The sequence below is a fragment of the Cuculus canorus genome, chromosome 8 (genome assembly GCF_017976375.1).
Source record: "Cuculus canorus isolate bCucCan1 chromosome 8, bCucCan1.pri, whole genome shotgun sequence".
NCBI classification, from domain to species: domain Eukaryota; kingdom Metazoa; phylum Chordata; class Aves; order Cuculiformes; family Cuculidae; genus Cuculus; species Cuculus canorus.
The window spans coordinates 7432388-7444931 of NC_071408.1; the positions used below are offsets into that span (position 1 = coordinate 7432388).

Consider the following 12544-nt stretch of genomic DNA (forward strand, 5'->3'; position numbering starts at 1 on the left):
GTAACCTATATTGGCTGCTCATCTTTAACTTCTTAATTGTTCTTTTAAATGCAATAAGCATAGAGACTTTATTAAATTTAAACTAATTGCTTGAGGTTGTTTTGTGTTTGGTTATTATTCTGTAGAAAACCTCAAAGAATCCTTGCTGTCAAAAGTTTTTGCTTTATTGAAAAGCAGACAGGTTTGTACCTGATGTATATGGAGATTTGCATATCTTTTTATAATTTGAGGGAACAGCAGAACTTCCATGAGAAAATGCCAGAGAGACATAAGGAGATGCAAGCCTGGACAAAATGGGGCAAATGATGGAAAGAAAGATTTGTTGGATACTGGCATTAGGTGATAGTAGAGACTAGGAAGAGATGAAGAAATGCAGGGAGAGGCTTTTGAAGGTGTTAAAAATCAAGTCCTGAAGAACAGGTGGAGTAGTCAGCAGGTTAAAAGGGAAAGCAGAAGAGATCTAAATGGAAGCTCAAGCACAATAAAGAGAAGTGAATGTGGTTGGAGGTTAGTGTAGGCACTGAGGTGTGCAAAGACACATGTGGTTTGTTACATTACTTGAATTAAAGGATGTAATAAACATGGTTGGACATTTCCAAAATAAATAACGATGGTGCAAAATAATGATTTTTTGCTAAGGACTTGTGAAAGAAGCTGATAGACAGGGTCAGGATTTGGGCTGCTTGAAGATCTACGTCTGAATTTTTCCTGCTTGAACATGTTCTTAGACAGCTTGAGAGTTCTGCAGCTGGGCCGAGACCAATGGGATGAGGTTTAACAAGGCCAAATGCCGGGTCCTGCACTTGGGGCACAACAACCCTATGCAGCGCTACAGACTGGGGGAAGAATGGCTGGAGAGCTGCACGGAAGAGAAGGACCTGGGGGTGCTGGTTGACAGCCGACTGAACATGAGCCAGCAGTGTGCCCAGGTGGCCAAGAAGGCCAACAGCATCTTGGCTTGTATCAGAAATGGGGTCACCAGCAGGTCCAGGGAGGTTATTCTCCCTCTGTACTCAGCACTGGTGAGACCGCACCTCGAGTACTGTGTTCAGTTCTGGGCCCCTCACCACAAGAAGGATGTTGAGGCTCTGGAGCGTGTCCAGAGAAGAGCAACAAAGCTGGTGAGGGGGCTGGAGAACAAGTCTTATGAGGAGCGGCTGAGAGAGCTGGGGTTGTTTAGCCTGGAGAAGAGGAGGCTGAGGGGAGACCTTATTGCTCTCTACAACTACCTGAAAGGAGGTTGTGGAGAGGAGGGAGCTGGGCTCTTCTCCCGAGTGACAGGGGACAGGACTAGAGGGAATGGCCTGAAGCTCCGCCAGGGGAGGTTCAGGTTGGATATCAGAAAAAAATTCTTCACAGTAAGAGTCATCGGGTACTGGAACAGCTGCCCAGGGAGGTGGTCGAGTCACCTTCCCTGGAGGTGTTTAAGGAACGGGTGGATGAAGTGCTTAGGGACATGGTTTAGGGAGTGTTAGGAATGGTTGGACTCGATGATCCAATGGGTCCTTTCCAACCTTGTGATTCTGTGATCTCTTCATCACCTAGCTAATATATCCATATAGTTTTAACAGTGTTTTCATATTGGAATTATTATCTACTCAAAATAAAGGCTTATATGTGTTGTTAGGAAGTATATTTTGCACAAAAGTCATCTTAATAGCTAGAAAATTGTATTTTAAATTATAAACAGATATATCATTATAAATAGATTTGAGAGCATTAGCATTTCTATTGGTTCAATTCTCAAGGAGTCTTCCAATTACATTAGAGTAGCAGAATTACTGATATGGACAGAAAGAAGTAGACAGTCTTTGCCTACAGTTAATACTATTTTTATTTTACTATTTTTATTAAAAATTGAACTTCAGACTACTTTAGGACTGTTAAAATGTACAGTTATTTTTTCCTTGATGACAAGGAGAGTAGACTTTGTGACAGAGAAAGCAAAGCTTCAGAGGAAGCTTTAGTAACACGGTTTTTGTTAATTCATTTTGAAATGATGAATTTAAGCTTTGGTTATGTGGGGCAGGGAACTGCCAAAAATCATGGGTAAACCATGACCGTAAAAAATGCAAAGCTGGAAAAACTCAGTCAGATAAAATTTGTTTAAGAGAATCAGGAAAGGTGTCTTGTTCCTGATAGGATGTATCACCATATGCTCAAGTGTGATCTGGATCAAATTTATATACTTTGGTTCTAATTAGTGTGGAACCAAAGCATTAGAATATCTCACCTCAGTAAATGACATAAAGATGGTTTTTATATTTTCGTGATAAAGAAAATAATTTTGTTTCCACTGACACTTGTAGCTTGATGCTATGACAAGTGGTACAAGAACTAATTTATATTGCAACATGAATAGCTGGTAGAAATACTCTGGCATTTTGTACCTGCTGATGTGAGGAGTTATGCTATATCCTGAATGATTTTTTTTTTTCCTTGGGAAAGATAAAGCACTGGAATATAATAAATCAAATTTCAGAAAGCCAGCAGCTTATTGTATTATGTTGACCTTTTAAATTTCCCTATAATTTGCTTGGCTGGAAATCTGTTTTGTACTCCTGGCAAACTGTCAAACTGAAGTTAAATGATGGGCCAAAACAAATATCAAATACTTAAAAGGTTAGAATACTGCAGAAATGTGCTACTTTTGACATAAAAAATCAGACATTCAAATTTTAATATTTTGTTCCCAAGGAAAACTATAATAAGAATACAGGATATATTAATGACATTATACAATAATAGTATTATTGTATCAAAGAGCAATGAAGGGGGAAAAAAGTGAAGACATTTCTTACTACTTGAAAATAACTGACAGTATGTTGTCAAATTCTAATCTAAACTAAGCATGATGACATAAAGTATAAAGTTTGGTAGTCAGATCACTAGTGTACATAATTCCTTATATTAAGACCAATTGTTTATTCATTGTTTTTGAAAAATACATTAGACCCCTTCACTATGTAATTGTACAAGTATCTAACTTTTTCACCAATTGGAATATTAAGTCCATTTAATATCAGTGTTCATAAACACATATTCAATTAACATAATATAATCCTCAGCAGATATTTTCAAAATCCTATCTTGCTGGCTTGCAGTCTTGAAATATCAGTTTATCAGACTTGATATTCAAAGGACTTCAAAATGCTCTCGTAGCATTTTTTCCTTAAGAGTGCTTCAGAAAGCTTTTTCAGAAGGCACAATGCTGTTTTGTAATGTTTGTTACCCTCCTTTCTCACAAAGATTGGCTTGGTTTTTTTTTTTATTGTCATTAAAATGCCTCTTTCTTTAATCACATAAATGTGACTGGGAATGATTACCCTCCTTCCCTACACCAAATTCAAAATCGCAAACCTTCAGACATGAAATTAGATCTTAATTGTACTGGATAAAAATTACAATAACCTGATTTATTATAGGCTTTCTTCCCTTCAGCTGCAGTAAATGTCAGGCAGCAGTGAAAGTGCAGCAGTCTCTAGTTGTTTGCTATTAATTCCATTGGATCTCCCCATTTATCACTGGAGCTTGAATCAATATAAATTTCTCAGTATAACATGCACATTGATACACAAAAACCAAGAATCTGTTTACAGTGACATTTCTCTAATGACTTAATAATTAATGGTTACTCCCTATTACAATTAAATTGAACAGAGCAAGATTATCATTATAAAGGAAGATTTATTGTGCTTTTCTTTTTAATATTGCTCTTGTCTGAGCCTTTCAAACTGAGATTTTAGTAGTCCACACATTGCTGCTTAGTACATTGCTACCAGCAGGCTTTCAAAGTTAGTGTTAAAATAAAACCTACTTGAAAATGCTTTGTCATTAATGTCTTCCGATCATCTTCAATTTGCCGAAACTTGTTCTTCAACCCTTTCATTTGTGTTTCCATTTTTAAAACATACTGGAAATCCCTCTGAGTCCGTAGATTTAAAACTTCAATAGATTGGGACATATTCTGAACCTGTTAAAGAAGAACACTCGCTAAATGTACTTTTTTTGCTTTACTTTTTTTCCTAGTGTAGTTAAATGTCAGGAAACAAAATGTGCTTACGTGAGTGCTTTAGTTGTGAGTCATGGATACCACAGAATAGTTTTAAATTCCATAATTGCATGACAGTACAAAAATTGGGGAACAGGGTTAACAGATTATTATCAGCAGCGTGACCTTCAAGCCATAAATGATTTTGTCTAGCTTCTTTGAAGTAGAAAACTTGATCCTTTCAGCCACATTATCAATGGGCTCAAAAAAGACTATTAGGCACTGGAGTCTACTTTGTTACTTGTAGTAGATGCTGAGTGTTATTCAGAATGTTCTACGTAGCACACATTCCTCATGAGCACTTCGGGAGAGACAGGACTGAGATTTGGGAATTTTGATTAGTATGAAGAGCATGATTTTTATTGCTAGTAGGCATTTATATAATAATTCAGTATAAGGAATTCATGAGACAATCTAGAGAGAAGCTAGGATGTGCCCATCATTGAACAGACATTTGCTCATGATTTTGTATATAGATATATAATTAGAAATTTTATCCAATAGTCTCTTTGGTAGAAACCCACATAATTTTACTGGTGAGAAGTAGTGAATGTTCACATAACTTTTGTAGAGCAAGTGACTTTGTAACTACAGCCAGCACTGTCACCACAATGAGGCAAGAATAACTGTCATCTACAGTAAATTATGTTTTTAACAGCATCTGTTATAAAAGGAATGCTTTTGCCAGTCACAAAAGTGACACATTTTGCAAGTGTAGTTAATCTATGTCAATAAGTGTTTTATTTTCCCAAAACTTGAAAAAAGTAGACCGCTTTAAGTGTTTTTGGAATCATATTGAAGTTTTAGCTCAAGCAAGAAAACAAAAAAGGAATCTACCTTCCCAATCAAAGACAAACCTAGCAGTATTCCTGTTGTTTGTAAGAGTATGCAATGTTTGAAGTGGTATTCGTGTTTGTAACTAATATATAGTGACCTACAGAATATGTGGATTCAGGAAAAATGCTTGAAAACAGTATACATCAGTTATTGCACAGTTACCATTAGTGATTCTTAGAAGGTATTTTTAATGAAAAATTGTAATGTTTCTTTTTTTCTTTGCTTTCTAATTGTTGAAAGCAGGCAAATAAAGTCCTTCAGGTCTTGGATGAACTTTTGAGTGTTTCCATTTAGCAGAATATGGGTTCACATAGGGGGTCTAATTAAATGACGGTGGATGGTCTTAGTGAAGGAAAAATATGACCTTAAATACCCATAATCACCACAGTTCTAATCACAAGAAAATAATTTTTAGAGACTGATGATTTAGTTTCTTTTCTGTGACAGCTCAAAAACTGTGTTCAGATTTTAACACCCATCTGGCTCCAACCCCAAAAGAAATTAAGATTTTTTTCTTTACGTTAATATTTTAGTGTTTGGGAGATATGCAAAAGCTCTGAGGACTGAATTCTTCTCTTCCTCTGTGAAGTAAACAGATAGTATGTTTGGAGGAAGGTAGCTCCTGGTCTGTGTGTGATTCAACAGCGTCCTCTCCCTCCATCTCATGCTATGGGCTCTGTCAGAACCTGAAACTAAGTCCCTTCTGAAGTTCATGGAGGTTTAGGGAGGGGAAACCTCTGGGGATCTGGCAAATATTAGCACTGGAGTGATTTTTCTATAGCTAGAAAAATATTTTTCTATAGCTAGAAAAATACTGAAAATTGTATGTTTTAGCATATATATTTTTTGTAGGTGTTTTTAAGTCTACATTTTCTGTTGCTTTGTGCTGCTGTTCAAAGACTCTCAGGTCTCAGGTTCTGTACCACTAGGTCTGATACATTAACTATTACCTTGGTTACTTATACAGACAATCCAGTCCAATAGTTTGTGTATTGATGGTTGCAGCATTTTTTCAGTTGTTAATGCAAAATAACACTTGGATTTTTGTGGATTTTACTGTACATGCAATAGTGAATAATGCTGGAAATATGAATTGATTTGTTTGGGCAAAATTTGTACCACCAGAGAATGAATAAGTAGTATTTGAGGAGAGAACAAATGAAAAGAGGCTTCTGTACAGCCTGTTTGCAGCTGCTGTCATGTCTATATCTTGTTACTTGTTGATAAGAGATAAGGAATAACCTTTGAGACTCTCATATGATTGAAGCAGAAGCTGTAGTTTAAATCCCACAGCAGCTAGCTAGTTTGAGGTGGGATTTGTAAATGTTTCCCCCCAGAAAAATCAGTCCTGTCTGTGTGTAAGGAGTAGTTTTGGGAGGAGTGAACAAGAGAGAAGATGCAACTTTAGTTTGCTAGGCAAGTGACTTGGATTGGGAAAGGAGTGATATAAGGAAAACAGACAAATAACCGTCATTGGTGAGAACATTGGTAGTAGACATACCCTGAAGATGTATTTTTATTAGGTAACTTTTCAGTATCCCATAATATATTAAGCTTAGAGGGGAAAGAGTGGATTTCCATGGGAAGCTCATTGTTTAAAAGGAGGACTATATTGGAAAGACTTACCTTCTCCAACAGCTGTCGGAGTTGCCTGCTTTTGGCATCTCTTGAACATAGGTTTTGTTCGGGTGCAACGACAGTGCATATGCAACGGCCATCAGGATCCTGGGCTGAACTATAAACTTGCCACCCTTCCTTGGGGCTAATCTGAGTCTGTAACAACAGAATAACAAAAGTAAAGGGAGTTCAACAGATTTTTTTTCTTGTTTGAAAAACCACAACCTCAGAATATTTTTGTTTATGTTCGCAATAAAGTTTCTCCTAGTCAGGAATTATTACTCTCTTAACTCATTAGATTGGTGCTTTTCCACAGTTTTGTCATATCTTATACCACTGTAGTGGTTCTCTAGAAGGATCCAGCACACATTGCTTCCACGGTGGATGAGAAGAGTTTCCTGCTTGTGATTCAGCACAAGGCAGTTGATTTAATCCTTTGCAGAAGGATCTTACAGTTTTTCATCAGCAGAGAACAAACACGTCCTTTCTGCCTGAATGACTTTTACTTTAGACTAGTGGAAACAACAAAGATAGAAAAGAACAAATATAAAACCACAAAGAGAGAGCATGGTGTGTGTGACTCGTGCATTGGGAAATGGCTCAGGAGTGTTTTGGGATGTGGGGTAGCAGGTTTGGTCTTAAAAGATGCAGCACAGAGAAAACTGTTCTCCATTGGCTTCTACTCAACAAACACCAAAGGAACTAGAAGCTTACTGCAGGGTAGTACTGAAAAGTATCTGATTAGCTTAGGGTTATGGCAAGCATGGCACACTGCAACTGAGACCTTGTGTGGCCTTCACTGAGACAGAATAATTCTGGAAATTCCTAACCTGTTCTTTTTAACAGCAAACATCACCAGGAAAAAAAAAGCCAAAAATGATGTTTGCTTGCAGAGCAGGCTAGCATTCACTGCATTTAAAGTTTGTGTGATACCTTGTGAAAAATCTCTCTATTTAATGCGATGTCTAGAAATACACAACATAAGAATGTGAAAAAGCAATGTAATTAGTTGATTGAAAAGATTCAGATGATGAAATTAAAACTGATGGACAGAGGAAGTAATTATTTTATTTTCTTTTTAATCTGTATTTATAGTTACTATTACACATTATTCTTTTCTAATAATATAATATTGACTACCGAATTCCATGACACAGATGCTAGTAGATATCATTAAAGTAATTTTAGTCTAGACGTAGTTGGAATCAACTACTAGTTATAATATAAAACTGTACTCAGTGTCAGCACAAAGAGGGGATTATTTAAACTGGCAAGGTTTGTTATTGATGCTTTACTGGTGGCTTAGTGGAGAGCTAAGTTGCAGAGTTCCTCACCTCAGAAGAGGTGCAATATCTCTGTAGACTGAGGTTAGAAAAGAGCATAGGCTTTTAGTAACAGTGGCTCTTCTGAAGAAGTTATTGAAGACAGCAGTGACCTCTTCTACTGCAAAAGTAATTGAAAAATCCAGATTGTATTGTTCCCCTGTTTGCAAGGAAAACTGAAGTGTCATAATGTAGATGACTGTAAAAAGTCGATAGCTGAACTTTCCTTAGGGTTTGCTAGGAAGGCATATACAGAGTTCAGTGCTAAATTATATTACTTCTGTGGTGTTCTCTTCACCTTAATTTTTAGGGCAAGATAGTCTAGCCTAAGACATGGAGAACAATAAAAACAAAACAAAATTACATCTGCAGAGACTCTTTAAATTGTTTTTTAGCAGCTACTAAAATTGTGAGCTTGAACAAGTGATGTCTGTCAAGGCTTGTAACCCTTGCAGAGCGTAAGCTCCGTTCAGTCCAGCAGTTTCTATGATTCTCTGTAGAACTCATGCCCAGGCAGCGTTGTCATGCAACAGCAAGGAAATGGAATTTTTGTTGAGTTTCAGGAACATGTTCAGGATCTCGGAGTCTGTGATTAAAATTCCTTTAGAACAGAAATACTTAATACAAGTTTATGAAAAAATCTGATATTTGAGCCTTATACCTGCTATATTAGTTTGGTAGCAACTCGCTTTACTACATTCAAGGAAGTTCCCTATAGTGGAGAATTTATGAGATACCAGGATAATGCATAGTCTATAGGAAAGCCATTATAATCCAGGCTATGTGATCAAAGGTGCTTATAGATTCTAGCGATGGCATAAGTGTGTCTCTTGGCTTTATCTAAGAAAAGTAAACCAATTTTACTGATTAACTTAGCAGGTATTTTCTTACTGTGTCGAACGTATGGCTTGATTTAAAAAACAGCAGTTATTTGGGAAATATTTATCATGGTGAGAGACTGTCAGGCCCAGTATGAGTGCATGGCTATCGGTTGCCCATGCAGAAATAAGCACTCACATAACACTCCTACAGTTTAGGGTACAGTTCTTCACAGTAATCTGTGGTTCCCTGTATGTATTCTCCAAGACACTAGGGTTTCTTCATTAATTAAGATGGGTAACATATGTGATCACAGAGAAAAAGAAGCATGTGAATGTAGGTACACTTTGCCCCTTTTCTTTTTTCTCTCCGTTATTTTTTTAGATTGACATTTAATCCCTACCTCAAGCAGAAACTGCTGTGCCGTGCAGGGAAAGAGATATTATAAAAGGCATCAAAACCTTATAGAAGCTACTGAATCTGCTTTTCAAATGCAGGCTGACTGCTGACAGGCCTTAGTAAACAAACAAGGAAAGAAATAACGAGTGGAGAACAGTATGCTAGTTCTTGAAAACCTGGGGAAAACAGAAGACTCATTACAAAGACCAATATTAATCCTTGCCTTGGCAGGATGCCATGAATCTTACCTCCAAAAGATTTATTTTTTCACTTGCACTTCTATATGTTCTGATAAAACTGCTATAGTTACCTCTATTGTTTCTGGTGACGAGGCAAATGACAGTACATCTAATTAATATGATGGCTTAAATATAAAGAGTATTTTCCAGTTTGTCTTACAATTTCAGTCCTGGGACTGGAACAGAGTTGAAAAAGGGAGGCCCTTTCCTGGACCCCACCCCCTTGTACAGTTCTTCCAGCTGAAGGGAGGAAATTCAGAGTTTTTGCTTTTTTTTCCTGGGATGACATACACAATTTATGAGCTGTGTATGTGCTAGGAGAGAACCTCTGGAGAAGTGCCTGTGTTGCACTGTTAGCTGGACAAGCTGCCAACGGATAACTCTTGATTGCAGTTAAAAAGCAGGTAGTGATGGCCTCAGAATTACTGAGCACCTGAGCCAGAAATTCTCTTGGCCAACTTCTAAAGTTTAGAAAAAGATAGCAGCTTTGGCAAGCTTGGCTTCATGCAAAAAGAGCCTCACGTGTTGCCAAAATGTGATAATTGAGTTTTTATGATTGCATCCCCCGCTCCAAATGCACTCCTGCACTCCTTCTAACCCCTCTTGAAATACAAAACATGTATGTGACTTCAACTGGATGAGTGCAAAGAACATTAATGAAATAATACTTAGGAGGCATTTATATCAGCAGAGCTCTGTTGTAGTCGAGGTAAGCATAACATTGCATACTACTTGGAATCTGAACATGTTAATATATAAACCCACACATCTGTGTGTGTATAAATAGGTATACATATGTGTGTGTGTTATAATAACTAGTATGAGTCTCTTAGTTACTCATTTGCAACTTTAAATATGGATTGAGATATGATAAGGAGCCTTATTACTTGTGTTATCATACTGCCACAATAACTAGCAAAGTTGATATTGTAGTTCAGTGAGGACAAGTTACATTTAAAGAAAATAAAATGGAGTTTTTCCTTGTTTTATCAGCTTCTTGATGCTCTAAAACACAAGGAATTATTTCTTGCATAATTCAATTAATTTTAAAGTTGTAATACTTAAAGTCTAAATGCAGTGATTCTCTGCAGTAATGTTTTTTCCTGCATGCATGCATTCAAGTAAATAAATGTTGATTAATGCAACATTTTTAGTTACAACTAAAGAACTAATTTTTGAGCATAGTGGACTACTATACAAATAGTTAAATTTACATTTTACATAACATACTGTTATGTAAACATCTTACTGCTGTTCCACAAAAAGATACAGAGAAGAATGTTTTACTAAACACTTAGAAAAATGGTGTTCTAGTTTAATTTATGAATACCAGTATAGTGTTCTCTCTTATGCAGTTAAAGTATTTCTTTGATTTTCAGGCTTCTCAAGAGTAGTTAATCACAGCTTTTTCTGTAGGTCTTCAATTACAGAGGCTGCTGTATAAGACCATCAACTATACAAAGTGATATTTGTGTCATTTGTATTATTCCCATATCAACCTTTCTAAAATTCTGTTACCCAACCTTCTATTACCAATTTTACTTTATTTCTAGCAGCTATGTATTTACTTAACTGTACTCCAATAATGAAAAATAGGAAATAATCAGACCCCTTGCATATTGTAGTGAATAGCTAGTATATAACATTATTCAGACAAAAAGAAACCTACTGCCAGGTAGTATTTTTTCTTAATAATGCAATATATTTTTTCTGGAGCAGCAAACATAGGAAAAAATGTCTAGACAATTGCAATGACATTGTTGTACTATTTTTAGCATTTCACGCTCAAGATGAAGGCATATGTTCTTAAATATTTAAGGATGCTATTTTAAAATCTTTCTTTTCATAGTAAGACCACAACATGCTCACCAATGTGCAGTTTTATGATGCCCAAAGAGAAGCATGCATTAAGTGATGACAGGAAGATTAGTAGCTTAAAAAGAGATTTAAAAAGAGGCAACAAAGTAAAGCTTTTGCTGGCACTTAAATACTATTTCAGCGTTCAGATGGCTTACAACATATCACAGCTACTTACTAGAGTATCTGACGTGGTTATTCTGGTGGTATTTAGTCCTACCAGAGATGGGAGAGTTTGGGACATCCAGTTAGAGATCATTGCCATGGTACTAAGAACAGCACCAAGCTTCAGCAGTGGAGGACTCATTGCTGTGGAGCTAATGAGTTTTCATAGTGACTGATTATCATCCTGGTGCAGGCTGGCAGCGAGAGGCGTGACTGCAGCACACAACATCCACAGCATGAAAGGAGATCAAGCTACCCAGATTTAATCATCCATTAAAAACACTCATATCCTTATTTGCCCTCTGTCTTTCTGCACTTGCTAACAAATACTTTGGACTATCTTATGTTGACCACTAAATAAGCAGTCTTTCGTATGCTAATAATCATTGCAATTTTCAGTGGGAGATGGCATGGGTGAATTACCTCTTTATAGGTGCTAGAGAGTCAATTAGCACTTAGTTAGTTCGGTTCCTGCTGAGTGGTCTGTGTTCCTGTCTGAAGTCCAATCACAAACCGAAAGCCAAATAATCCTCCGTCACTGCTTTGGCAGAAATATGCTTAAATCTATTTATAAAGATGGTACTAGTCCAAGTAGATGGGGAAGGGGAGAACTCTCAGCCTGTCCATGAAAATGCCAGAGAGCTTTCTGAGCCTTCCTTGATTTGCTGACAAATGACAAACATCAGTGGCTTTATAATTTGCACAGCTTTTTATTAAGATATTTGTTGTTCAGAAAAGAACATTGAAGCAGCAAAGATTCACGTTTATCAGTGTTCCTGTTAGTTTACAAATGTTAATACCAAGTTATTTCATTACATACAGGGCTGGCAGACTCAGTATGTCTTCATTGCCATTTCGATGGGAATAAAAGACAAATTGTAGGTTACTCATGCAGCATTTTGAGGCTTCTTTTCACTCTAATCTGCTGTTAAAACTACTGTTCTGCAGTATTGTAGAATAATATTCAGGTTCAGTAGCGATTTATCTTTTCCATAAATTTAGCAAGAGTGTGTGTGTGTGTGTGTAACCCCCCCCCCCCAAAAAAAAAAAGTGTAGAAATCATTGTGCTGTTGGGGTAGTTTTACTTTTTTAGAATTATTCTGAAAAGAAGAAATGCCGAGCAAGGATTTCTAACAGCAATTATTTTAGGGAGAACTTGTTTAAAAGTTTGCAGAAAGACAGACCACTATATTTTTCCCAGAAGCAGTTTTGGACTTTGCTTCTGAATTTCCTTCCAA

General features: G+C 36.7%; 1 protein-coding gene across 2 annotated transcripts in view; it reads right to left on the reverse strand.

Annotated features, from left to right (window-relative positions):
• Positions 1–12544, reverse strand: part of OLFM3 (olfactomedin 3) — a 69027-nt gene that overhangs the window by 13008 nt on the left and 43475 nt on the right. Inside the window, exons 1-3 of one of the 2 annotated variants that reach the window (XM_054073655.1) lie at positions 11320–11466; positions 6515–6661; positions 3818–3973 (exon numbers count right to left, since the gene is read on the reverse strand). In XM_054073655.1, the coding sequence (XP_053929630.1) occupies positions 3818–3973; positions 6515–6661; positions 11320–11448 (432 nt within the window). In that variant the 5' untranslated portion in view covers positions 11449–11466. Of the gene's footprint in view, positions 1–3817; positions 3974–6514; positions 6662–11319; positions 11467–12544 lie in introns of those variants that run through there. The other variant, XM_054073656.1, reaches the window with a different exon arrangement.